General features: G+C 52.0%; 2 protein-coding genes across 3 annotated transcripts in view; one reads left to right on the top strand and one right to left on the bottom strand.

Annotated features, from left to right (window-relative positions):
* LOC122388728 (NADH dehydrogenase (ubiquinone) complex I, assembly factor 6-like) overlaps positions 1-5,618 on the bottom strand; it is a 6,855-nt gene extending 1,237 nt beyond the window's left edge. The window contains exons 1-4 of the mRNA XM_043380098.1: positions 5,348-5,618; positions 4,935-5,025; positions 4,485-4,616; positions 1,109-1,268 (exon numbers count right to left, since the gene is read on the bottom strand). Coding sequence (XP_043236033.1) covers positions 1,109-1,268; positions 4,485-4,616; positions 4,935-5,025; positions 5,348-5,562 — 598 coding nt within the window. The 5' untranslated portion in view covers positions 5,563-5,618. The remainder of the gene's footprint in view (positions 1-1,108; positions 1,269-4,484; positions 4,617-4,934; positions 5,026-5,347) is intronic.
* Positions 5,580-26,771, top strand: LOC122388727 (formin-like protein 20). 2 transcript variants are annotated; one of them, XM_043380097.1, is made up of 11 exons: positions 5,580-6,350; positions 15,412-15,487; positions 19,984-20,135; positions 20,708-20,861; positions 21,245-21,396; positions 22,047-22,182; positions 22,585-22,907; positions 23,172-23,417; positions 23,738-23,867; positions 24,835-25,359; positions 25,722-26,771. In XM_043380097.1, the coding sequence occupies exons 1-11, from the start codon at positions 5,781-5,783 to the stop codon at positions 25,763-25,765; spliced, it is 2,508 nt and encodes an 835-aa protein (XP_043236032.1). In that variant the 5' UTR covers positions 5,580-5,780; the 3' UTR covers positions 25,766-26,771. The 2 variants fall into 2 exon arrangements, with proteins under 2 accessions (XP_043236032.1, XP_043236031.1); XM_043380096.1 differs by having other exon boundaries at positions 5,581-6,350; positions 20,693-20,861.

The following is a 26,771-nucleotide window of genomic DNA, read 5'->3' as shown; positions in this document are numbered from 1 at the left end:
AACAATCTTGGGAATATTAACACCTGGTTGCCACACCCACTTACCGGATGGACTTTGGTATTCTTGACTGATATTTCCGACAGTAAATACAGTGAGGCGGTTGTGAAACCAATAATGCATTCACACATCGCTTCCATCGAATGCCTTATCTATCACAATCTCAACTTGCCGAACTATGTAAAGTTTGCGTGTGGTGTCGATAATTACTGCACACGTATTGTACATTCACTAGCCTAATACTTGTTCTCACGTGATTACTGGATCGCCCGGTAGTTAAACGGTCTCGTTTAGACATCGGAGAGCCAAATACACCACCGAAGCGTCAACGAGGCCATAAAAGATCAGTTCGCTCGCGCTTACCAGAGCATTATGTAGATACCGGAGCCCCAAGCAAGATTACTAAAGCCTCACCTTTACAATGACCCTTGAAATTTTACGGGATTACCAACTAACTAGACACCGGAAGACCAGACTTCACAGGAGTCTGACCTAGGCAATAAGGCGTTCAACTGGTTTACCAGAATCTTACCTAGACACTCTGGAGTACCAGACATTTCACCGGAGTCGCAGTGTTATCTAGACACTGAAGGATCAGGAAGTTACCCAGAGTCTCACCATAAATCCATTTCAGCGGAGTCTTGCCTAGACAGTTAATCCGAGTCTCCCATAGAGACCTGGATCGCTAGGCAGTTTATCAGACTCTCGCCTGGACACATGACGACCAGAAACAGTGCTTCCAGCGAGAACCGAAGGAGATAACGAACCAAAGCCGTGTCCAGTCGTGAGGGCACGTTCAACGTCGGACAAAATTCTGCCATACAACTGGCATTGCGCGATCGGGTGGTGGGGTCAGGGTCAGCACAACAAGCTATGGTTAGTGCGGGCTCTGATTCCTCAAATCCGCCCATTCAACTATTCGGACTAAATTCATAAAAAATATAACGGACAGAACCGAGCCATCGCCTAGACACCGGTGTACCAGCGATTTCACTTTTGTTGTTGTTCTTTATTGGGGCTTTAGGGCGCGCCGACTGCGAAGGTCATTTTGCGCCCACAGCGATTTCACCGCAGTCTTACCTACGCAGTTTTCAGTTTTTCGTAGCCTCACCTAGACACTGAAGGACGAGGTAGTTCACCGGCGACACCGTGTTTACGCTGTATTCCTCCATAGCGCGGATCGAGTCGAACGGCTGGCTGGAGAGCGACTGGTTCCGCGACTCGACCAGCCGCTTCAGCCAGCCCTTGGAGATGCGGTGGCGCTGGGTGGCCTGCGGGAAGTGTAGATAATCAAGAGTTAAGACGACGTAATTATGACGATTGGGCAGTAATTAGTGATAAAGCAACGTATGAGAGCTTCGACTACTTCTACTTTATCGTTGAGTTACTTGCAACGCGAGAACTGAATTGTAACTATACTGTCGCCACGGAGATTCCAAGATACAAAGGTCAAATTTGAAGCAAGCACTTCATCGATGAACTTTGTACAACTGTTCACCCAGTACCCACTTACGAATGGCCCACATGTCATCAATAAATAGCCTTATCATTGCAACAGAGGCGGGCATTTAGCCACCTATTGCTACCAGTAAAACGCCTTTTGGGCGAAGAACGAGCGAGCGAGATAGTGAGCCCTGCACGTGCGCAAGGGCGAGAGGGTACTTCCAACGGGCTTGTGCAAAGCACCCTTCTAACCGGTCGCTAGCGGTGTGCCAAATTTGAGCGCAATCGGCCCAGCCGTTCCTGAGATCTGGAAGCGGCATTCTGCACTTGCGCACGTGCAAAAGGGGTCCAAACTGACTTTTGCACGGCACCCTACTAACTGGTCCCCAACCGTGTACCAAATTTGAGCGCAATCGGCCCAGCCGTTCTCAAGATCTGGGAGCGCCCCCTGCACGTGCGCACGTGCAGTAGCACCCTAACCGCAACATATGGGAATGCATTGCCTGGTGGGCGCCTACCTGTATGCCAAGTTTCAGCGAAATCGTCCCAGTAATTACCGAATTATTAAAATGGGAACAAATTTGGCACCTCTTCTTTTTGCATTTTGCACGTGCAGTGGGGGTCACTCACATAGATCAAGAATATCCGACCTTTAGTAGAAGGGATGCAGCTACCCTACAAAAATTACCGCGAGACAATCGCCCAAGCGGCTGCTGAGATATGGACCTCTCAAAATCACTACTTTTGCAAAACAGCTTGAACACCCTCGACTTTTCACGTGGCACGTGCCACGACGGTCACCGAGATGTATCAAAAGTAGTCAATTACGGGGTAGAAGGAATGGGGCTATCCAGCAAAAAAGACCGCAGGCCAATCGGTCCAGCGGTTGCTGAGATATAAGCCTCTCAAAAGCGTTACAGGCCGGGCCGGGCCGGGCCTGAGATTTTTCAGTTATATTACTGAGACATACTGAGATTTTTCCGTTATATTGAAAAGACTAGCTTAGCTCGCTGCGCTCGCTCGCTCGTAATTAATGATACCCGATGGTGTCACAAGACAAGATCACAACTCGGATGCTTCGATCCCAGCTTACTTCAAGCTAAAAACTAGGCGACAAAATCGATCCGACCGACATTTTAGTGTGCCGTATTCGAAGCGCGTTTGACCTTTTCAAAACACTCCACTCTCACACACTTTTTGTTTTAAGTGTTCCGGCAGCTACAACTTACAAGCGGTTTCCCCAATTTGTGTGATGTGTCGCGCTGACATTTCAGTCAACCCAAACATGGTACGAAACAGCTGTGTCCAGTCAAACCTCTCGGTCTTACCGAGACGGTTCGGCGCTTTTCGACACTTTTCAAATATTTTGTTTCATAGCTGCTAAGTGAAAAAAACTTGACTCACGTCAGGCCTGAAATTTGTCATTATAAAAGTTGTTAGAAAAGTGCCTATACACATGTGACGGTTGTGACCTGTATTACAGTTAACTCAAATCACAGCCTTTTCTCTCTCGAGATATTCTAGATCTACTTCATAAGTGATATCGGCCCACCAAACGTCTTTTGGTGGGATCGTTCAAGTGAATTTGCCCGTTCGCTGACTAGCTTTGTGAGCTCTACCGTTCACTCTATAGTCTATACATATATGATTAGACGGATCGGGATAGTGACTTCCGCCCGGTACTAAATACATATATGTACAACTGTCGCGGGTACGGCTCCCTTCGATCCCGTAGGGCTTGGTGGTACATCGTTGGTGTCGTGCTGCTGCGCACTACTACTACTGCCAATAGCATTAGCAAACAAGGTCAAATATCCATAACTTGAACACCTCTGTAACAAGTCAGCAGTGAAAAACTCCAGATGAATGTTAACCGTTTGGCAATTGGTGCGCCACTGGTTACTTTCCCATTCAAATCTTCAAACCCCGTACTATTCGATTTACTCGTATCTAATCAAATTTTATCACTCAAGCACTCATTATCAGCCCCACACCGGTTCGGCTGAGGTTAGCGGGCGGACTGGGAGCCGACAGTACAACGACCCATAAACGGATTAACCCTCGCATGTGTGTGTGGGGTGGGGTGGTGGTGGGGGGTCGGATGGACCTCCCATGGTTTTTCCCGAATAATTCGCGCAAAACGCGACTGATCGCGACGAAACTTTCAGTACCCTCGAGTTGATCAATTTTACACCTTCTCTGAAAATTTCATGACCCTGATCCAAATGACCTTTGACCTGTGACCTATTTCTCGAGACCATGTTTGGCCGGAATCGCGATTCAGCGTATGTCAGCTCACATTATCCGCGCGTTTCCAGTCTTTTTGTGATTATAAACGTCCAACCATGTGAAATGATGTTCGTCCCACGTATTACGGTGGATGTCAAGGTCACATGAGAGTCAGGTCAGGTCATTGACCTTTGATGGCCTCGGGCTACTTTTTCGAGTGTTACATGTTCCTAGGGTAGTTTTTTCGGGCTGATTTCGAAGTTAGCATCCATTTGAACATTTACGAAGCAGTTTTAGTACCTTCGTAACATGTTACGACGCTGTTAATGTGTAGTTGACACCTACCATGGATACTGGCAGGACGCCTACTGGTTGACCTGACCTGGCCTAAATACATGAAGACATCACATGTGATCAAAACTTACATGAAATTCGTAATCAGAGCCCCGAAAACCCCCATTACAGCTTCCCTTTACGAAGTTCCAGCACGTCCCGATTTTCCCGACTTTTGGGTCATTGACCTGACCTGGAAGGTCAACCAAGGACCTAGGACCTTTAAATTGGGTATCATCGGCTTCCTCTCGTCACGGGAAACACGCTCGTTTTTTTCCGCGACGCTCTAGCTCAATCGCGGGCCGAACGGCAGGGGTCCAACCAACCCCCTCCCCCCACCCCTACACGTTAGACGCTGGCAAACACCGCACACATGCGAGGATTAATGATAAGTATCCAAGATCTCTTCATTGCCACACCACACAGAGATACAAGAACACTAGCACCAACTTGTGTTACGGTCGCCCATTGAGCGCACATACCTTGTAGAGTTCAGCCGCCACCGGCTGCTCAGGTGGAGCGCCGCTGAATGTCTTGTCAACAGCGTCTAACCAGAACTGGAGTCTCATCAAGCCGATCTGGGTCTCGGAGACAGTGTCCCTCACCCGGGCCAGCTGCGGTAGAGAAAACATGTGCCACAGTCAGTGCTGCAACAGGGGAGGCTACACCTGTAGCAAATACATGCTGGACATTTTCAATCAATATTAGTGAATATTGTGTGCATGTGTGATGTGCAGCTGCCACATGAAGTGAATACCATCTACATTTGGTTCTATATTACAATGCTCATTCTCATGGAAAAATGTATTTTACTGTTATGAATGATTAGCATGAGAATACTGAAGAAATATGTACACAAGAATATAAATAAATCACATTCTTCTGTGAAAACTAACAATGTGTTCCAGGTTTTACCAGCCATCATTGCTCACCTCGACATTGAATGCTCTAACAGCAATTGCCCCAGCACGAGCATGGCTCGGCAACAGCAGTGTGCACAGGAAGTTCTCATAGTCATATTTCCTGAAACAAACGAAATTATTAGTCATTTCATTGGATAATTAATAGCACTCTTTCAAACTGATATGGCGATGGTTATGTAAAATACCAGAAGAATAGTGTTGCACTGTTGCAGTAGCCAGTACAAGTAGATTTCCATTGCACATGTAAGTAGGGTGTAAATGGAAAATCAACTAAAAATATAGCCTCTCACCTTCCTTTTCCAACTTATTTTAATACAAACTACTGAGCTAATTTCAATTTTGCAAGTGATTCACGGTAACGCCCACTTTTGAAAACGGCCAATTTGGGCTCAGAATGCATTTTATCGCACTTATAACCTCACCTCACTAGCTCAAGGCAGTATGAAGACGAATTTCTCCCCTGTACTATTGCAAACGATGATCTTGATTGGTATTTCCGCTCAATTTCCGGTAATTTCAATAGTTGTCTTCTAGAGCGCAGCAATTGCCGTAAGACTCCCGTGGACATCATGGGGGCGGACATCTTGCTAAAAGCTGCGACGTGATTGGCTGGCTGGCCAAAAGGTCCCGGATTCATAAGCTGATTGCGCTTCAATTCGCATTCGCTCGTCCGCTGTCGTGTCGCTGTGGTTCATGTGGTTGTTGAGCATTGAATTTGCCTGTGGATTTTCAGTGGGTGACCCTTAGGGCGAAGGAGAATGCAGGTGTTTTTAAAAGTGTTTTGTGATGAATCGAGGTGACCAGCAACTGATCAACGAGTGTATTTGATTTACTGTGATACAACTACGATCTTTTATGATGGTGTGTGAGGAGGACGTGGTGAACTGGTTCCAAGGACTCAAAACACATCAAAGGATTCCTGTTCTTCGTCAACTCGTTCATATGTGCCATCCCCTGGAGCTTAGGTTTATAGCATCATGTGTGGAGGATGCGTGTAGGACAGACTGCTTGACCATGCGTAGTGCTGAGTTGAACGCCAACACTCAAAATGTGCTCAAGTCGCTCGCCAGTCCTCTGGATGTGGAGGCGAGAAGCAAGATCATCATCTATCTGTGTCTTCTGAACTCTACAAACAAATTGTGTTCAAGGATACTTAGCCAGAAGATATGTGATCATGAATCTGTGGCCCAGTTTTGTGATGATGTGCATAAGCAGTTGATGGATGGGGAGCGGCCTTCAAGTGAGGAGCAGAGGACACTGGATGAGCTCAGCCTCCTCTATCTACTTGCCTCACTGCATCCTTCCTTCGATTTTATTGAAAGACAACATTATAGGGACATGTGTAGTAGCTTGAATGTCTTAGAAAATAAACTCAAGAAGCTAGACAGAAAAGAGCAAAAACAAGAGGAATCTGTTGTACCAAAGGTAGGTCTAAAATATATGCATTATTGTCTACATATGTTCTAGCATGTTCAATTGGTCAGCATATCTACTAATTTGTGTTTCCCATGGAAATGATATCTACCTGGACTTTGGAAAAGACAAATGTACCCACTGCATTCCTCACACCAAGTTTGGTAAAAACAAAATTAATGAGAAGTCCTATTTTTTGCTACCAGTCATAATTAACTTAGTAAACAGATACCTTTGGAGTAAAATTAAATGCCTATTAAACATTGCATGTTTTTTTTTTTGCTTCAATGGGTGTTGTCTCCTAACTTTGCATTTGTTAGGAACTTAAAATTCACATAATACTAATCTTGCCTATCAGTTCCTACCTTTTATCATGCCTACATCTGTTGAACACAACTGTTCATTTATTTGTAATGGCTCAGGCTGCATGCATGCCATTTGTCTGTCTATACCTAGTGGTCACATCTGCTGTTAGCAATAAATAGGTATGCTACTTATGCTGGAAAGTTAGTCAAGGCTTGTGCACTGGTTTTTTACTGGGAAAGTTACAGGCTTGTCTTTCTATTAATTTTCATTTATGATACTTTGTTTTGCAGTTTGCAATTACATGTGAAGTGAATGAAAAAGTGATATTGAATGTATCTTGAGATGCTAGCTATGCTGAGACATGAGCAAGATAAACATTTCCTTGGGCATTCAGCTCCCACCCTTTTATTGGCCATTTATCTAAATGCTAAGAAGAGCACATGTCAGATGGATGGTCAATTTGCATGCTGTGTTTGTTGTCCACCATTCATACATTCATTCAATGAACGGTTGAACCATGATTCACTGTTTTGTGCCGTTTTCCTCTGTCCTGTCTTCCTCTGGTGCCATTGGTCAAGTGGGCTGATAGCGGCTTCGCGAGTCATGCTCGGGGGGTATTGGTGATTACATAACAAGGCCACTCGCCGGTGTGGTCGGGGCACGAAGAGCTGTAGCGGATCTGGGCGGCGCGTCATCAGCGACACGGTCCTCACAGTCGGACCGTAGGAATGCAATCACTGCTATATCCGTTTGTGTCACGGAGGGGGACGGTAAATCAAGCAATAGTCTTCTAAAATCATGCTCGCTGCATGATAAGATCTATATCTTTGTGGTCTGATCAGAGATAATAGCGGTAATAAGATCACGCCCATTATTTCATGCTGGTAATTTGTCGATTCCGATCGCGCCGTTTGGGTAACAAGCACTGTATGAGCGAATGAACTGTATTTGATTAATGATGGTGAGATGTCTCTTCACGTCCCACCGGCTGTCAGCACCGCGTCCTCAAACGCGTGCCGAGTGGCGGACCGCCACGTGACTCGTGAGAGAAGAGCTCACGCTGGAACCGGGCCAGCGGGACCCTCGGTCCCTCGGCGCGCCGACCGCCCGTGGCGAGCGGCCAGAGCTGCTGCCGTCGCCGGCGGCGGGGGCGGGTCCGCGCCGCCGGCGCAGGCAGGGCGGCCGCCTCTGCGGCGCGGCGCCCGGTGAGAAGCCGCCAGCTGTCTGCCGGACTCGGCGGGGAGCTGTGCACACCGGCCGCTCCTCCGGCCCTCCGCGCTGACAGCCGCCGAGCTGGGCCCCGGCCAGATAACGGCCGGCCCTGCCAGCCGGCGCCCCAGCGCTGTCAGGTGCGCTCCCTCCCGGCAGAGGAGGGTGCCGAGGCGACCGGTCGAGCGGCGCCCTCCCGCTGCGCTCTCCAGACGCCTGACCTTGGCGACTATCACGGTGAACGCACCGGAGTTGTATTGGGTTCGCCGCGGTCGTGACTCGGTGACCCAGTACCGCTGGGGTACTGGCAGGTGCAGACGGGCTCAGTCACCTCCGACCCGGAGCGCCGCCGAAAAACTGCCGCCGCGCAGTTCAAGTCGTCCACTTCTTGTGGCCGCCGCCGTTGCGCCATCAGGAGTGTTGTAACCGGCCAAGTCTTGGCGTTAATGGCCGGTGCCAACACTCACGTTGACCGTAACGTGAGGTTGTCATGATCGGGGCGGTCGTGATCTCGACATTTTCGATACGGTGTATGCTACGATGCTGAAGTTCTCGATTGGGGCTTATTGGTCTCTTGCCACAGATACCTACATGAGCCAAGTAAGTAGGTATTACAATGGATTACAATCCGAAGCTCAATACCAAATCTGCTCGTTATGCATATTTACTCGCTATTGTATCTGTCTGAGGCCGTTCCTCCACTTGTGCGCAGGGTTGTGCTTGACTCATGAGTCGAGTCAGAAATTTGACTCAACTCTGACTCAAATGAGTCAGATTTGAGTCGAGTCGGATAAAATGTTGAGCTGTTGAGTTGAGTCAGAGTTGAGTCGGACAAAAACATTAAGGCGTTGAGTTGAGTCAGAGTTGAGTCAGTAAAATAATTTTGACATCGAGTTGAGTCAAACAACGAGTCAGCTGACTCAACTTTCTAGAAACAAGCTTTTCATCCCCACACCCCGCTTAACAACTTTGCCCTGGGCTTGCTGCCGGATTTTTTTCACCCCCGCCCCGCTCAACAACTTTTTTATCTGAGTCAATTTTGAGTCAACTTACTTGACTCAACAAAAAATTTGAGTCAAGTTTGAGTCGACTCATATTTTCATTGAGCCGCTTGAGTCATGAGTCGAGTCAAGGGAAAAAATCAGCTCCTTGTTTGAGTCAGAGTTGAGTCAGGGCTTTCTGAAGTTGAATGATAGTCGAGTCGGCAAATTTTTTTGAGTCGAGCACAACCCTGCTTGTGCGCCGTTTATTTTCCCGGCCGGTAATCTTTCCGTAACATAACGGTTGTTGGAGCTGCGTAGCGCAGCGTTTGCGTTTCGATACGACGCAGTTGACGGGATTTGGCTAGACAGCAACAGGTTTTATTCCAGTCATTCCATTCTATTGGTTTCAGCTTGACGTCGGAAATGTTGCGTAGTTAAAGTTTTATCAAACTTTAGCATGACTGACAGTTTAACCTCGAATGACTAGCCAGTCGTTTCCACGTGAACTGGTGGGTCACAAAGCACGGATGCCGCCCGTACCCATCGACCTCTGGAGGCGGAAGGTGAATATACGGACGTCGCTGTGGCTATCCGTACTCGGCCGAAGCGTAGTAGTGTGGCACGGTGGCCGGGCGGCATTGTTGACGGTGTAGTGACGTCATGAATCATCGCCGCCCCGACTAACGGGACCGGGCATTGACGGCCCTGCGACCGACCGGTCCGTCTGTCAGCCGGGTTGCCGGGCGAAAGCGGAGCGACAACGTGCCGGTGCAAGCTCACGGTCGGAAAGGAACTTATGCTGTTTGCTGGCTGGCACCTGGGAGGAAGAAATCCTAATGGTTTTATTATTCCTGGGTCTATGATTACCTATCATGCCTAATCTGAGGCGTTTTTGTTCTTGCATGTGCTGCATATGTAAATCGAAGCAGGCTGGTACTCCAATACGCCTCCAGCTCATCCGTATGGCCAATTCCTGCCGTTGTCTTTTCGTGCTGTCATTCTACGTAACCGGTCACGAGTCTTGACCATTCCCCCGCTAATCTCGTCCGCGCACCCTCCGTGTGGCCGGCCCCACCCGTGCCCGCGGCCGAATTCTGTCGCGCTCCACTGGCCGGGTCAAGGTCACTGGTAGCCGCCTCCCGGCGCCCGACTACCGGAGTGCGTGGCTACTGCGCCGTCTCGTGCGTCCGGCCCGCGTGCGGCACCGCATGCCGTCGGTGCGGGCGCCGGAGCGTGGCGGCTGGCGCGCGCCGGCCCAGCTCCTCTGTCGGCCGCTGCGCGCTCCGGCCGGACTCGGCCCGGTAGGCGGGGTTGCATCATAGCGCTCGCGGCGATGGCCGGTGTCCGCGCGGCGCGGCGGGCTGGAGCAGAGGTGGCTCCGGCCGCGCCCAGCCACGCCTGCGCGCCGCCCGCCAGTGCCGAGCCCGCCACGCTGCTATATCTCTCACTGAGCTGGTGTGCTACTTCGTCTACCCCAGCTGTTTAACACGAACAGTTCCTCGCATTTTCTCAGATGTTTTTCCACCGTTTTACACAGATCGGTTCCTTTACCGCTCCAAACCGCTTCACACACCCCTCCCTCCGCCCCGCTCTCTGCGCCGCCACTCGCAGTCCGTCACGCGTGGGTCGCTCCATACCGCTCCGGGCCTCTGCGCTGAACGACCTGCCGCTGTGCGCCGCCGGTGCGCGGTGTTTGGACTGCGGTAACCGGACCGGCTCTGTGACGGCGCCATACGCACTGATACCGCCGCTCGCCAGCCTGCATGCATGCGTCAGTGGTGGTGGTTGCGGATTGCGGATCACTTACATGTATATAAGTGGTTTGGAAACGTGGGATTTTTCATATCAGCAAGATTATGTTGTGCAAGGAATATGCAAGGAACTATACCGATTGTTGAAGGTATGGAAAGCATTTTTTTCACGAACCGGGTACTTGTAAGTTGTAACCCTATCTGCCATCAATTATCTCGCTTTCGTATCATGTCAGTCCCGTGTTTCTACATGCAGTTCGACTGTTACGGGGGCTCACTCGTGTTCGACAATCCGGGTTTACACCGTGTGCTATTCTCTGCAGCCAGTTTGACATGAACTCTTCCCTTTGAGCTGCAATTCACATGTGCAGGTTCTCTTTTCCATGTCAGTGGAGTTTTTTGCCGGTCCTTGGTCTGACATGAGCTCGCGCCGCCGTCGCTTCCGATCAGTTTCCGGTGTTGTGTGTCATCAGTTCCGGTCGGCAGTTTCGGCACTCCCCCGCTCCCTTCCCGTCCCACCTTGCCTCGCCCAGTTCCGCGATCGTTCCATATCTGCCCCGGGGCAGCGTGGACCGGACGGCGGAGAGGGCGAGGCGTCCACGGGGCCTCCGCGCCACTGGCCTTGGCCGGACGGGCCCCGCATCCGGTGTGTGGGGATACGGTACCATTTGAACGCCGACGGAGGTATCTCCTCGTAATTATTGGAGGCACAGGGAGAATGCGGAAGTAGAAATATGGGTAAGTGCAAGAGGCTGTGTCCCTGAAACTAGAAATCTCCCTAGAAGGATAGCATTTTGATCCTTTTCTCGGGGTGTATGAATACTGGACACTGGACGTAGACAGTCTATGTTGTCTAAATCCAGCCACGTACTGAATCATTGCCACACGTCTCGGCCATGTGGTGGTCACGGCTAAACACGCGCCTCGACTCCCATGGGACGGCGGCCGTATGAATGAACCGTCTGGGTATGCGGCTGTGGCGACGGTGCTGTATAGTGTATACGTCGTGCGGTCCCAGTGATGAGGTACCGCTGCTCATCGTGGCAAGTAACTGATGGCGCCGTGTTGGCTCCGTCTGTCTTTCTGGGCTGGACATCGTAACGCTGAGTGGATAACCGATAGCGAGCCAAATTTCGGCGCTGTCCATGATCTGAAGACTCCCAGCTCTTCAATTTTGTCACCGGTGGGGCAGAGCGGTCACATGATTAGTGAGACCCCTGGGGCTGCTTTTCATCTCCGTCAGGACCGGTCACATGTTCCTGGTTAGCTCAGACGTGACGTGTTCTGTTTATTATTGAGGTGCCGGTGTGTGTCCGACGGAATGCGATGATTGCCAGTAGCGTGTGCAGGGTTTGGACTGTCCGAGAAGGTTTTTGACTGTCCGTGACCAACTGACGGCCTGGTCTAGACTGTCAAGACAGGGCTTGGACTGTCTTGATCCGGGTTTGGACTGTCTATGCAAGACAGAGTGTGAGCTGTCCGGACTGGCTTTACACTTTTTGGGCTGTTTTTTTTTTATAGCTCTCTGGACAGGGCTTGGTCAGTTTAACACTATCGTATCGGGTTTTTCATCGACTATCCGGACAAAGGTTCCGTGTTTTGTACTGCCTGCTCTCGGCGATGATCAGCCTCACCCTGCCGGTGCGACCCGTCACGGCCAGTGTTTGGTCTCTGTATGCCGGCGGACCGCTTCACTGACTCCTGTCAGGTGGACTTTGGGCGGGGTGTGGCGGGACGAGCTGCGGCTGGGTTTGGGACCGCGCTGGTCAGCCCTGAATCACCATGTGCTATGGACGGAATACATTTCTACATTTTCTTACTCTGTTCTGCTCCTAGCACTCGGCATGCTGTTGGATCGAACGAAAAATGGGATCAAATTACGGTAAACTGAAATAAAGTGTATTTAGTCAGAACCTTGTCTGCTTCGGTTTCTTGCTAGTCTTCTCTGGTGTTAGTTTCAAGTCGATGTTCATTGTTCATGTTCCACTTCCAGCTGCTCAGCCATGTTGCTTCAATATTCTGTCATTCTGTCTGCTCGATCGGTCCAGGATCTATAATATATTTGATGTCCGGTCAGCTCCCCCGTCTGCCATGCCATGCCTCCATGTCGAAACCCGTGCCACTTGCTCTTTGACTCATTCCGTTTTACCTTGACCAAACCAAGACATCAATCACATGGCCGTCATGCTTCATCACGCTCACGCTAGCATTTCAGTCTGGCTGCACCTACTCGTGGCGGACCAGCCTCATCCCGTTCCATCCCGCTGTTCGTACCGCTGGTTCCGGCAGTCATGGTGACTCCACCGAACGGGTGCCGGCCGAAGCCGTCCCTGGTCGCCCGCGGCAGCGGCCGGCTGTGTTGGTTGATCGGGATCATGACGCGGTCCGTCCGCGTGTAGCGGGGGCAGCGGCAGACGTCTGGCGTAGGCCAAATCTACCGGATACCGTCCAACGCAAACATGGCACAGCAAGTCGTCTGTGTATACCCGTTAAATCTGGCTGGGAGCTTTGGTCAGTTATTGATGCGATGCACGCACTTTGAGTGCTATCTGTAAACGTGACATCGTTCCTGGGCTCTGTACCTATAAGTGGTTGGAATCAATCTTCCTTTGACGAATAAGCTATCAAACATCAGCTAGATCCGATCAAGTCAGCTCAATGTTTGGCAGACTGTGTGGGTGTTGCCGAGCCGGTGCTCGCGCTGCCGGAATAGCCTCTCTGTTTATGTCTACATTGCAGTGATTAGGTGCGACATCTGCACGATTCAGAGGGCTGTCCCCAGAGGCCGGTATCCGGGTGAGCTCATATCAGCTGATTAACCAGGTGTGAGGTCTGTTGATCGAAGCATTGGGCACGGCGGTTGATGTGGGAATGTTAATGAGACCGCGAATGAACGGAACAAGAGAGTGGCTGTAAACACTTTGCTGATCAAGCTGTTGATCGAAGTATCCGTTATTTTTCAGTGGCTGGTCGGGTGAGTTTCCGCCTTTTTATTTAGCACCGGTTTTGATAAACATTTACAATGATCCATGAAACAACGAGTTGACTCATTCGACCACAACCGAATCCACTCCGAATCTATTGGGTGACTTTTTTTCATTTCAACGCAGGCATCCATAGCAAAGCTTTTGCAACACAAGATATTGGTGCGAGGCAATGTAATGTAATTGAATAGGGTCCAGGCTAGCTGATACTGTTGGTTATTGTTTTCGTTGATTGTCACTGACAGCGAGATCAGTCTACGTTGAGTCTTCATTGCATGTTTGTTAGCGGGACTTTCCCCGTCTGTTTTTGTTCTGTTTTGTTAGGAGCAAGCTGTTATAAGACCATTGCAGACTACGGAGCTATGGGATGAGAGGATATGGTGAAAAGATTGGACTAAGCGGACCAAGGACTGGTGCGCCGTGGTGGCAAAGATCGTCCCGGTATGAGGGGATCAGCCCGCCCTATACCACTCATTTCAACCCTGTAGATACTGCATCCCAGATGGGTCTCATCTTTCTCATCACTCCCCAGTCTCAGCTTTTGGGCGGCGACCGTTATGCAGGGCAATGTGGACAAGGATGGTGATGGTTTAGTCCTGAGGACATTGTGGACGGATGGAGACCACTTCTGTCATACGTGATCAAATATTTTTTAGTTACTTCAGTTGACCTGGCTCGCTAACAATTAGAACAGCTGGCTTTTGCACCTGAACCTGCTCCACACTCTAAGCTGTTTTTGGTGCCGGTTTGCAGCGGCGCACAACCGACTCGTGCCCTGCTGTGTGCTGTTTGCGTACGTTTGACCTGCTACCGGCGAGGTATAAAAACCGACCGACCTTTCAACCCTGTCCTACCGCACTGCGCACGGGCGGTGTTCGACTGAATAGAGCCGGTGTGGGGTATCAGTGCCCGACCCGGCGGCCGTGGTCCGCTCGTGCGTGTGCGCCGCACAGTGCCGGACTCTGCACCTCCGTCCAGGAATGTTTTAAACCGCTCCGATGGTCGGGATAATGGTCCCTTGACCGACCACCACGCTGCATGGATTAGGTTATATAACTGCGTCAGAGAGCAACCGTGCCGTTTCGAGCTACGATGACTGGAGGTTTGCGTAGCTGCGTTGTCTGGGTTGAAATACAACCTGTATGTGCGTGCTGGGCAGTGAGGTATATTTTCAAGGATTATGCTTCTTTCGCAACGCTTGATAAGCCATTATTTGCAAGGTCTTCGTAGTCCATTGTGAATAAGACCAACCAGCTGTACCTAATGACACATTTGGGAGGTATGGTATTTACTATTGGTCAGTGGAAGACGCTAGCCAACTGGACTATGGAATAACTTTTCCATGACTCACCCCCTTATCAATGACAAAGACTGATGAGGTTCGTTCACTGGGAACTCGTCGAGTTCCGTGTTTTGCAAACGACGTCTACTCAGGGGAGGGAGGAATGCTGAACACATTCCAGAGCCTTCGTACTGCATGCTTTCCTATCGCGTGCAGTAAACGTTTCTTGTCTACCTGTCTGTATCTGCCTGTCTTGTCTATGTCTGTGTGCCTGTATGTGTCTGTGTCTGTGTCTCTGTCTCTGCTGGTTTGGTCTGTATGTGTGCTTGCTGTCTGTCCGGTCTGTCTCTGTCTTTACGTATCATGTCTGACTGTGTGTATGTGTCTCTGTCTGTGTCTGTCTCTGTCTGTGTGTCTGTCTCCGTGTTTGATTTAATCTGGTCTAGGCTGTCCGTTTGTATCACTGTCTGTCTGTGGGTGACGGACCGCCTGACTCGGCTCGGTGACCGCCGGCGGTGCCTTGCCGTATTTTGAGCGCTGTTTGCTGTCTGCTTTCAGCCGTGCTGTGATGGAGGATCTCAAAGTGACAACACGTCCAAATCGTGCTCCTTGTGCTTCTCAACGTCTGCGTATGGTGAGTAGGGCAACGAAAAACGTTCTCATGACCTTACCTGATATTGAAATATAAATCACAGCTGATTTGTATTATCTTGCACAATGCACAGCTATCAGTGCCATAAATAGCGGTATAATGTCAAACTTGGTAAAAATCTGACAGCCCTGCAAAGTGCAAAGTGGCGACCTGAATAGGGCTGCATTCGGCCGGTTGCTGTGCTCGTGAAACCGATGCCGTGGCATTTATAGCACTCTAAGCCTCTCGCCTTTATCGCCTATATCTGGCATTGGGACCGAATCCGTTCCGCCCCGCTGTTTGATGCAAATCACCCATTACGCATGTCATATTAGTGCCGCCAAACGCGTTTGAAGGATTGCAGTCCGCTAATTGATCATGCTCATTGCATGCTTGGTTCTGGAGGAGCAAATTCTGACTTACGTGCGCGCTTCCACACTTATTCTCCATCCATTATCTACATCTCCGGACGTGACCATGATTTGATGATCCCGCCCACCCGTTATCAAACAGGTGTTTCGTTATCAAACAGGTGTTTCACGGACAAATTGTCGTTAGCGCCGCGGGCCGCCGAGTGACATTTGACGTGATCCGAGTGTGGTGAGTGGTGTCTGACACCAGCGCTGTCATGACGGTATCGCCGAGCGGCGTATGTGAGGCTGGTCAGGGCGGCTGACACCGGAACCCTCACGGCCGCACCAAATGAGCGGTGTTCGTCACAGGAATTTAACACCGGAGCTCCCGGTATGAGTGTTGCATTGTTGAGCTGCACTGCCACGGCGTATAATAAAGTCGGTTTAGATTTAATTTGAAATTTTTATTTAATGTGATGCACTAGCCTCAAAAGTTGGCTGAACAGTGGACACTGTAGAGTTGCTGATTTTGAATGTGTGGGGTTGGTTTCTTATGCCGTGTATGGAATATGTCCTCAAGGCTCAATGGGACAACCCTGTTGCTAAAATTGCGCTGTAATATTAGCTTCATGTGGGCGGACAAGCTTTTCTTTTGGACGCGGATTTATTGATGCATAAAGAGCTGTCAAATCCAGTCGGATAGAGCCGGATGGAGGATGGGCAGTCGGGAAATCCCCACTCTTTAGTCTCAGAGAGGTCTTTGGGTACGACCAGTCTGGTGGACAGAGGGCACACAATGAGTAGTTCCTTTCAGACGAGGAGCCGACCCGCCCGCCCGGATCTGACCTTGGCTCAGGTGTGGCTCCCGCGGCAGTGAAAGGGTGCGCCGGTGTGACTGGAAGGCGCAGCCCGGGGTTCCGTGTCGTGCTCATGGCGGATGCCGGGCCGGATGGAGTTTTGGTAGCATGGGGCCGCTTCCCTGTGTGAGGGCGTGGTTCAATAACGTGCCATTTGCCGAGTCATCTTCATTTTACGACCCCAGTCAAAGGTTCAAGTCAGTCATGCGACCCTTGGCGTTTAGAGATGCTCTTGAAATTGATGAGATAGTGATATAGTGTATCGGGGTGTCATTGTCGTGTGTTCGGGTGTTGTACCGATCCCCGCCCCACTTGAAATCCATCTCGGAGTCGAGCGGCCCGACCGGCCACCGACTGTCTCCGGGCCGGGAGGAACGCTCGGAGCGCGGCGCCCGTCCGCGTGGCACCCCTCAGCCGATGCCCGCCCCTCCGCGGGCCGTGATGTGCGCCCGCGGGTACGGCCGGCTCAGCTGAGCTGTCCGGTGAGCTGGCACCGCGCCAGCCCCTGATGGCCGCGGGCGCAGTGACCTCGCCATGACACGAGGCTCGGCCGGTGGCGGCGCACCGCGAGAGGCGGCCACCGCGGTCAGAACGAGGCGAAAACTGTGCAAGTCTTGCGTGGGGAATCGATGACTCGGGCGGTCTTTGTTTGAAATTCGAGATAGTATGCATTTATTGGAGTTATCAATGAGGTATGAATCGCTACGTTGTTTGTTGTTGTTTCTTTTTATTTTTCAGTGGAAACCATGTTCATTTAATCATTCTCTTTTTAAGAGGGAACATGATCTGACCTCCCTAATTGCTTCATTTATTTATAAAACTTTTGTATGTTCTAGGCTGCTAGATAGTTTTTTACCATTTTTTCTCATCTCATGCGGTGAATGTATAAAAATGGCTCGCCTACGTGATGCGCCCTTTTTCAGTCGAATCCTCGTCCAAAGCCTCCTCAATTTTATTTCTTTATAGTTTCAGTGCATGTTGATAAAGACACTCCGTATCATTATGTCTCATGGTCAAATATGCTGACCGATAATAACTCTCCTTAGAGTCCATTAAAATAGGAAAGCTAGCCTGACGGCTGGACTAGGTCACTAACCAAACCGCTCGGACTGCCACATGAGGCGGATCACGTGCAGCCAACCGTGCGAGCCTCTGTCGGCCGACAGCGTCGGTATATATGTCAGCGATATAAGCAAATGCCAGTGCCCGTGGGATGCGCCCGCCGAATTTCATTGAATCGGTGTCTGCTCTGAGCCTGTTGCCGACCGGAGTGTGGTGTTGCCTGGGACGCCCGCTGCCTGGGACGCCCGCCCACGCATACATTCGGCCTGAGCCATGTGGAGTGTGCCAGCGCACGTGACGCTGCTGAACTGTAAATTTTACGGTGATATGTGGTAGGCGACTTGTCTTGCGTTGTATTGCACCATTTACGGTCCATACAGGACGCAAGAGTCCCACCAGCGAGCTTTACTCTGCACGTCCAGAACAGATCAGTCCGACCCGTCATGAACCGTCCTCGACATTCGTTATTCCCCGTTGCTGAGAAGCATCACGGGACTTTCATCCGCGCCGAGCGGCCTTCCGGAGTCCAGCGCCGTTTCCGGGATTTCTGAGACGGCTGTCTGCTGTCTGTGTCTGCGGTCTGGTATGGAACGCAGCGGCGCGTGAACGGTGCAAAGGTCACGGGGTCACAGCCACCGGAACCCCCGTCCCCCGCCCCCGCCGCGGCTCGGAAACAATCGCTTCAGATAGCCGCTCCGCTGCGCCCAGTGCCAATATCGGCCGGTATTTTTGGAAACGGTGGACATGGGGATCGGAGGAGATGAACGGTTTTTACAAATATCTTGTGGTTTATTTTGTTACAGTGTGCAATTTTGGTGTAAGGTTCAGTCCAAACTGTGTACTTTTCACCATTATTCCTGTCGCTTTTTGCGTAATTTGCCTCTTATCGATGGTAATATAAGCACCGATGAGTACCGCAGTGCTGGCGACCTAAACCCCCAAATCGTCATCATTATCATCATTGATGGTATTGATATCGGTTATCAATTGTCAAATGCCTGTCCCGTAGCTCAGTTGGTAGAGCATCGGACTCCCGGTAGTGAGAGCCCGGGTTCGAGTCGCTCCGGCGCTCGATATATGAGACTCCTGACGGGGATGGTCTGCGGTTGGTGGGAGCAGCCGCAGCCAGTTGAAGTCATTGAGTGGGACAGGCCGTGTCCGGCTTTGAAGGGCACGTTAAACTTTGGCATCTAAATTCTCCCGTTACCCGGAATTGCGCGATCGGACGGTAGGGGTCGGGGTTAGAGGTGGCAAAATGTGGACCCGAGGACCCGGTCCAAAGAACCAGTCTGGACCCATATGGGTCCAGACCGGCTCCTGGAAATTTTATGACGGGTCCAACCGGGTCCTACCATAGACTATACATCTTGCACACTACACATTATTGCAAAATATGAAGTGAATATTTCTTTGCACACAGTAGCTCATGAGCATTCCCAGTGGCAAATAGGCTGTTTTACATGATGCAACTAATGATACCTACAAGTAGTTTATATTAATTGACTTTTGGGGAACGGGTCCAACTGGTTCCGGTTCCAACTAAGACCGGGTCCGACTGGTTCCAGAGATGTCCAGCCGGGTCTGGTTCGAGTCTGGTTCCCAAAATTTTCATCTTTTGCCACCTCTAGTCGGGGTCTACGCAACAAGCTCTGCTTAGCGTGGACTCGGGCTCTGTCAATCCGTCCATTCAAACATTCGAGCTAAATTTATTTAAAAAAAAAATGATAATCAGTTGATAGAGAAAGTCACGCGCTGAAGCTAAGCTGTGAAACGACGCTAATCATCGGTGCGGTTTTACAAATGATGAGCTCTTGTGGGATTTCTGTTCCTAGAGTATACTATGGGCTTATCAGGTCTGCAGAATCTGGTCATACAGTTGTAGCTGGTACCAGTCAACTATTTTCAGGTTTATTTAACTCCAGCTAGATCGGTTTATTTTTCGGGCTGTATGCTTGGTTAGCAGCACACATGCGTAGGGTTTTCATGCTGGACTTTCATGGAAGCATTGATTATTGTTCGTTTTTAAAGATGTTTTATTCATTAAACGATGTTTAGCTGGCAAGTTAATGCAGATCGGTGGAGTTTGGCAGGTTTGCTCGAATTGAGTGTTGTCAGTATTGTTCTCACCCAGCCTCTATGTGCGTCTCGCCCTACCTCCGACTGCCCTGCCACCTACCGCCCGTCCGGCGAACCTCCCAGCTCACCCTACTTCCCCTCTACTCCACAGAGCATATCTGCAAGCTGCGCCTGCTGCCGCGCAGCGGCCGGCATCAGGACGGGGTCGGCTCCGCCGAGTACCAGGTCAACGTGCAGTGGTCGACCGGCAAGTACTCCAACCTGGTGGTGCGCGACTCCCAGCTGAAGGAGCTGCACGACAGGGTGAGACGGGAGGGCGGCTGGAGGGTTTGAGGTCCAGTCTACGACAGGAGATGTGATACTTGTTAGTGAGAAGGTGTTAGATACAGTTATAGACGATGTAGCGTGGTTCTTGTAGACAGTGATGGGTCTATGTAAAAACAGCTATAGGGGCTCAAGGCGGAGAGCACACTGTTTTTCATGCAGACTTGTCCCGACTGTTCTCAGCACTGAAAAATGGCGCTCAGTGAAACCTATCTTGATCAGCTTTGGCCCCACTTTATCTTTTGTGTTTTATTGTGTTTTACCTAGGCGTCCCAACTACAAAACCTAGACTATAGTAATTGTACCCACCGCCATGTCGCGTTTGCAGCCCTTATATGTATGGGCGCAAAATGACCTCGCAGTCGGCGCGCCTCTAACCCCCAACAAACAGACAAACAAACAGCAGCCCTTACATGTTCAACCATACATGTGGATAGTGTGCTCAAATTAGAGAGGTAGATTTCTAGACGCCACAGACCCGTATTTCCGTCCGGCATGCAGTGGTTGGCCGGTGCTGACAGTTGTCTTGACCCCAGCTGGACAATTCGCAGCTGGAGAATCTGAAGCAGCCGCGCCTGCCGGCGTTCCCTCAAGATCGGTCGGAGACGGGCCAGCTCAACAGCTACCTGCAGCACCTGCAGGGCCTGTCGGCCGTGCCGTGGCCACGCTCAGAGGCCGTCTACAGGTTCTTCAGGCACCTGGCAGGTGCGTGATCGAGGGGTCGTGATAGGGTCGAGGCAAGGCATGCTCGTCGCTCGATGATTTTATTGTTTATACTTTTTATTGTACATCATCAAATCTTTCCACTGCTTTTCCACAATCTTCGATAGAACTTTAAGGTTATGCGCTTATATGCTTGATTAGGACGACTGGGTTTGATACTTGTTGGAAGGTCAGGTAAATATCATTGATGCTTTGAGGCGTAACATATATGATCCATGATTTATTAGCCAATAGTTGAGTGTTTTTTGTTCTTGTCTTTTTTAGCGGCATCAGTTTTCTGGAAGTGTGACTGTGCTTACTGATGTGTTGGACAATGGACATTGGACAGTGCTCTGACCTCTGTGTGTCTGTGTGTCTGTGCGCAGACGAGCAGGAGCAGCGCGGCCGGGGCGTGTCGCGGCCCCACTCTGTGTACACGCCGCGGCCCGCAGACGTGCCCGGCCCGCCCGGCCGGCACCCCATGACCAACGGTCTGTCGCCGGCCGCCGGCACCGCCGAGATCGCTCACAAACTGACGGTGAGAAATGCTAACTATACCGCCAAATTGACAAATATACAAATTGACGATAAGATAGTCTGCTAAGCTCACACCGAGATCGCTCACAAACTGACGATGCCTACCCACCGAGCTGATCACTCACAAACTGACGGTGAGATAAACCACCGAGAAGACACTCACCCACCGAACTCACTTACAAACTAACGGTAAGGTACCTACCCACCGAATTCACTCGTGAAATGACTGTGAGACACTGTCTCACCCAGCTTACCCACAACTGACCGTGAGGCATCAGTCCCTGTCCGCCAATATAAGTGCCGCCACCTACGACCGACAAAAACCGCAGAGCCGCAGCCCTTCACCAGCCCTTCACTTGATCTCGAGTGGTGCCGCCGTTACCTATACGCACATACCGCCACCGGCTTCGGGACATATCAGCCCTTTTGGGCAAAGACTGAAGGCATTTGTGGATATTGATCAAGCATGTCATTCAGCCGTCCCATACCAGACCGGCCAATGGTTAACGTTCTAAACTTGCTAGATACCCGCCATGTATCGGCCGTTGTATTTCGTTATAACAGCCCTGTTGATCTCACCCGTCATGTCTCACGATATGAATCACCCGTCATGTTTCACGTTTTATCTCACGCCTCGCCTGTCCCCTGCAGATGCCCCTCCAGAACGGCACCGCCGCGGCCCCCGAGACGGACGAATCGTCCGAGACCAGTCCAGCGGTACTGGACGAGGATGCCGAGGTGCGGTCGTGCACAATCTACAACAGTAACATCACCAACGGACGCGCAGGTGAGGAGAACCGCGGTGGTACGGCGCGGGAGGGTTGAGGGAGGCCGGCTGCAGTCGGTGGAGTTTGGTGTAGTAAAATATCGTATGTAACCAATGATACGTGCAGGGGATGGTGGATGTTTTCTTGGTAGGTTATCATGGACTAATCTTGTGACGCTGAATGGTGCTTTGATATTTAGCCGTAGTGAACGATCATTTGGACTGTTTGTGAAAGCAGCAGGCTTTCCAAAACTGACAAGCTGTTATTAAGTGCAATGCCGTCGGGCTGCAGCTGTTTTGCACTGGCATGCGTTATTTGTACGAATGCACTGGCATGCGTTATTTGTACGAAGGACATTGACCCATCCCCGCGTAGAATCGTATCATTCCGCCGTCTGACATCCCGTCTCGACTCTCCGTCAGGCTCTCGGTCGCCGTCCGGCTGGTCTCCGCACGCCGCCGCTCACTCGTCCGGTCCTGCCAGTCTGACCAACGGACTGGCTCGGCCGCGGCCGGCTCCGGACTCCGGGCGCGGCTCCGGTCGCCGCCGGCCGCAGCAGGCAGACAGTCGGGCTGGCTCGGTGGAGAAGGAGGAGGCGACCCGCACCCCGGCACCGCCCGGACCAGCTCCGGCGGCCGTGCCCGCCTCCTCGGCCGGGGGAGGGGTGCCGCCCAGTGCGCTACCGGCCACCGCCAGCCCGGCGGTCACCACCGGCACGCTGAGTCATAGCAGACCCGTCACCAAGGTATGTGTGACTGTGAAGTGTGAACGGATGTCTGGTGACTTGAAGCACAACAGAAACTTGTCTTTGAGACTAGTTTGGTATTGAAGGAAGACTGATATGTACTCATGAATTGCTTATGAATTTCAACGTCCACTTTTCGTGCCACTGGCAACATTGGCATAGACTGAAGCCGCCACCAGCTCCTCTACGAGGAGCTGGTGGAGATCTCGTATTTCTCTCCAGTCTGAGACCACAGTGCCTTCACTCTGACCCATCTCCCCGCAGTCGGTGCCGCCGCCTCGGGCGATCGTGACCAGCGCCGCCTCCCTGCCGCCGTACTCGACTGCGGGTGGCGTGCCGGCGCCTTTACCGCCCTTCTCCGCTGCTGGCGGCGTACCGGCGCCCCTACCGCCGTACTCGACGGCGGGCGGCGTGCCCGTGTCGCTACCCCCGCCGGTAGCGGTGCCCGGCGTGGTATCGTGCGCCGTGCCCGGAGCACCCACCATCCAGAATCGCATCATCAGCAGCCAGGTGGGTGACGGGGTTAAGGTAAGAAGTGGATGGCGGGAGGGCTAGTTGGTGATTGGTGACGAGGAAGATTGTAGGTGGGAGGATGTGTGAAGTGAAAGGTGTGGTACGGTGGTTGGGAGCTGCATATTCAAATGAATGAGTAAAGAGGGTTATATGACAGTGAGGCTGGAGGCATAATTCTAGGGTATAGTTAGTGACATGGGGTAATGGTTAACCATAAACGGAGCCGAATTAATCCCAATGTCCTGCTGGGGGATCTTAATCTGTCTTCAGACTCTGTCACTCCAACTCGGTTCTGACCGCCTGTTTCCCCGCTCCAGGGCGGCCTGATGCCGCTTCCGACCGCCGTGGCCGTGGCGGCCGCCGGCGGGCACGCCCACACGCTGCCCACCTTCTCGGCAGTGACGGCCCAGAACGCCACCGTCGGCACACCGCCCGCCCTCGTCGACGGTACGTAACCGTCACTGCACGCGCGTTACCGTATAGTGTACTGAATCACTGAACGTTGTGTAATGAGTTACACCCTGCATTTTTGTTTTTCTGAATCTTGATGACAATGTTCTTAGCCTATTTCTTTTAAGCTAACTACTATGGACGTCAAACCCCTTGAGACCCCACTTTTTTGCGATAATTTGTAAATGCGTCAACTCTCGTTGACAATATTCTGGCAATGTGTGTTTCAGAACCTGCCGAAACTTTTATTATTAAGGTATTTTGACGCCAAATGATTATGAAAGGTACTTCACATTCACTCGTAATGTTAAATTTCACGGAACGTATCTGCTGTTTGGGTAGAGGCTACGCGCTCATGGGGCGGAGCCACGTAATGACGTCAGCGCTTAGCTCCGCCCTACCCCTCCGGCGCTCCTTGCCCGGCGACCGGTCACTCGCGTCTCTCGCTCCATTCAGGCTTGATGGTGGGCGGTAGCTGGTAGCGGTAGCGGGCGCTGGTAGATGGCATTTAGAGCAGATGGCGCTGGTGGCGGGGCTCGAGTGTGGCCGAGCGCAAGCCTCCCCCCGGGCCTGAATTGACCTTAGCATTACGAGTGAATGAGAAGTACCTTCCATAATCGTTTGGCGTCAAAATACCTTAGTAATAAAAGTTTCGGCAGGTTCTGAAACATACATTGCCAGAATATTGTCAACGAAAGTTGACGCATTTAAAAATTATCGCAAAAAAGTGGGGCCTCAAGGGGTTTGACGTTCATAGTAGTTACCTTGATGAGCCCTTTCAGATCTTCAAGTGAGTATTCTTAGATGATATAATCGTCAAACGTTCATTACATTTTTACATGTTCATTACATTAGTTTCTACGGCTCAGTCCCGACTAGGTCCTGACATGCTATGACCGTTTCAAACTTGTGACAGTTCCGGCCCCGACCCGACCTGACCGGGCTGGTCTCTGTGCGCCGGCAGGGCTGCGCTGCGGGCCGGGGCCGGCGTCCGATGGTCAGCTGGTGTACCCGGCGCTCTCAACCAGCTCCCCTCCGCCGGCCGGCCCGGTGCCCGGCTTCCGTCCGCCGCCGGCGCGCCCGGTGGAGCTGCTGAGCGCGGCCAGCTCGCCGTCCCCACCGGCGCCGGCCGGCAGTCCGGCGGCGCCGCTGCCGCCGCCGCCGCCGCCACCGCCGCCCACACTCCCGCACACGCTGGCCAGCTTCCAGCAGCTGCCGACGTACTCGGCGCGGCCGCCGCCGGCGCTCAGTCTGGTCTACCCCGGCTTCATCCCGTCGGGCTTCCACCCGGGCGCCGCGGACATGACGTTCTACACGAGCCCGTACCCGCCGCACCCGGTGCAGTACGCGACGGTACCGCCGCCGCGCGCGGCGCCGCAGCCGCCGCCACCGCCGCCCCGCCCGCCGTCCTGCTACAACTGTGGAGCACAGGGCCACCCGGGCCGCCTCTGTCCCCTAGAGAACGCCATCAATGATGCTAGTCAGCAGAGTAAGTGCATGGCGAGCTAGTATGAGTGTGTGGGGGGGGAGGGGAAGGGGAGGTGAAGGGAGGAGGATTCCTGATTGACAAAAAGACGAGAACTGATTTCGATAACCCGACTGCATTTTTATCTTGACTTATTTAAAATTTACTTCTTAGAAGGTTGACAGAAGCTTCAATAATGTTAGGTGCTGACATGGCTTTTGTTTCCCATCAAGTCGTCTAGTACTTTGTACAGTCGATCTAAAGCTGCCGTTCTCTGTGATATCTTTTACCACTTCTACAATTTTCCCCGATAACACCATATTCGCATTCCTCTATCAGAATCGATTTGAATGTGTTCCTAACGATTGTCTATTCTTGTGTTTCAGACCAGTTCAAAATGTCCTTCGTTCCTTCCATATCGGATAACTGACTGCCGGCGTGCGGCGGCGGCCGGTGGCTCCCGGCGCTCGGCCGGCCCTGGCCGCGCCGGTCGGCCTCTAGTTGGTGTCTACCTGTCTCGTGCCTTTAGATTGCCTAAGTTTATTATCTGGCTTCGGCCGCGACCGCGGCCCGGCGCCCTCGCCGGCGGCGGCGGCGCGCCGTCAGGGGAACCGACCCCAGGCCGCCTCAGTGCAAAGCCATTGTGATTGTATGTGTGATCCATACATTATATCATGCGCGCGCGTGCCCCGAGCGGCGCTCGCTCGGTAGTGTTCAGTGGCGCCGGTGAGCCGGCGTATTTTGTAGTGTGTTCGTGTGTGTGGGTGCGGGCGCCCGTCGCTGACGCCACCGAGTCGACGCTCCGGGTGGGGGGCGGTCCGCCGCGCCGCGGCGCCAACTGTGCATTTACTGGCCCGGACCGGACCGGGCCGCTCGGCCCCAGCGGCGACCACTCAGCGCGGCCGGCGCGGACCGCGAGGCTGCCCAGCCGGCAGCGCGCCCTACTCCCGCTCCAAACTGCGGCCACAAGCTCTCTTCGCGCCGGGCCGGACCAGACCGCCGGGACCCGGAGGTCCCCGGATCGAGACTGGGTCGAACGCGCGGCGGCCGCGAGCGACTCGACCGGCCGACGGCGTGGTGTGTTTTCTAAGCCTGTTTTGTACACCAGCGAACAAGGTTTTAGCATTACGGTGACGCATTGATGAATCAAGTCGTCCTGCCTTCTGCGGCGCGAGCTTCGCACACTGGCCGCTAGGTGGGAGCACCGGAGCGGCAGCGCGCGACGCCGGTGGGACGCACTGTATGGTGTACTCGTGGTATTTAAGAACGGTCGGTGGGCAGGGGGTGGCACGCCGCGCTAGCCGAGATATACAAATGTGTGAGCGTGGCAGAGAACCGAGTAAATTGTTCGCATACAGGTTACTTACATCGCCATGTTATTGTAAACCATGTTCCCAATACTGTTTAGAAAAACCGGTTAATAAAAACGACAAAAA

This window comes from Amphibalanus amphitrite, unplaced genomic scaffold (assembly GCF_019059575.1).
Source record: "Amphibalanus amphitrite isolate SeventyFive unplaced genomic scaffold, NRLGWU_Aamphi_draft 000333F_arrow, whole genome shotgun sequence".
In the NCBI taxonomy this organism is placed as follows: Eukaryota; Metazoa; Arthropoda; class Thecostraca; order Balanomorpha; family Balanidae; genus Amphibalanus; species Amphibalanus amphitrite.
The sequence above is the reverse complement of the archived record's forward strand: the minus strand, read 5'-3'. Positions and strand labels throughout refer to the sequence as shown.

Coding starts and splice junctions, on each gene's coding strand:
- LOC122388727 (XM_043380096.1), top strand. CDS start 5,781: ATGATGGTGTGTGAGGAGGACGTGGTGAACTGGTTCCAAGGACTCAAA. Junction 20,136..20,692: donor TGAAGGAGCTGCACGACAGG/GTGAGACGGGAG, acceptor TCTTGACCCCAG/CTGGACAATTCGCAGCTGGA. Junction 23,868..24,834: donor ACCGCCCGCCCTCGTCGACG/GTACGTAACCGT, acceptor GTGCGCCGGCAG/GGCTGCGCTGCGGGCCGGGG.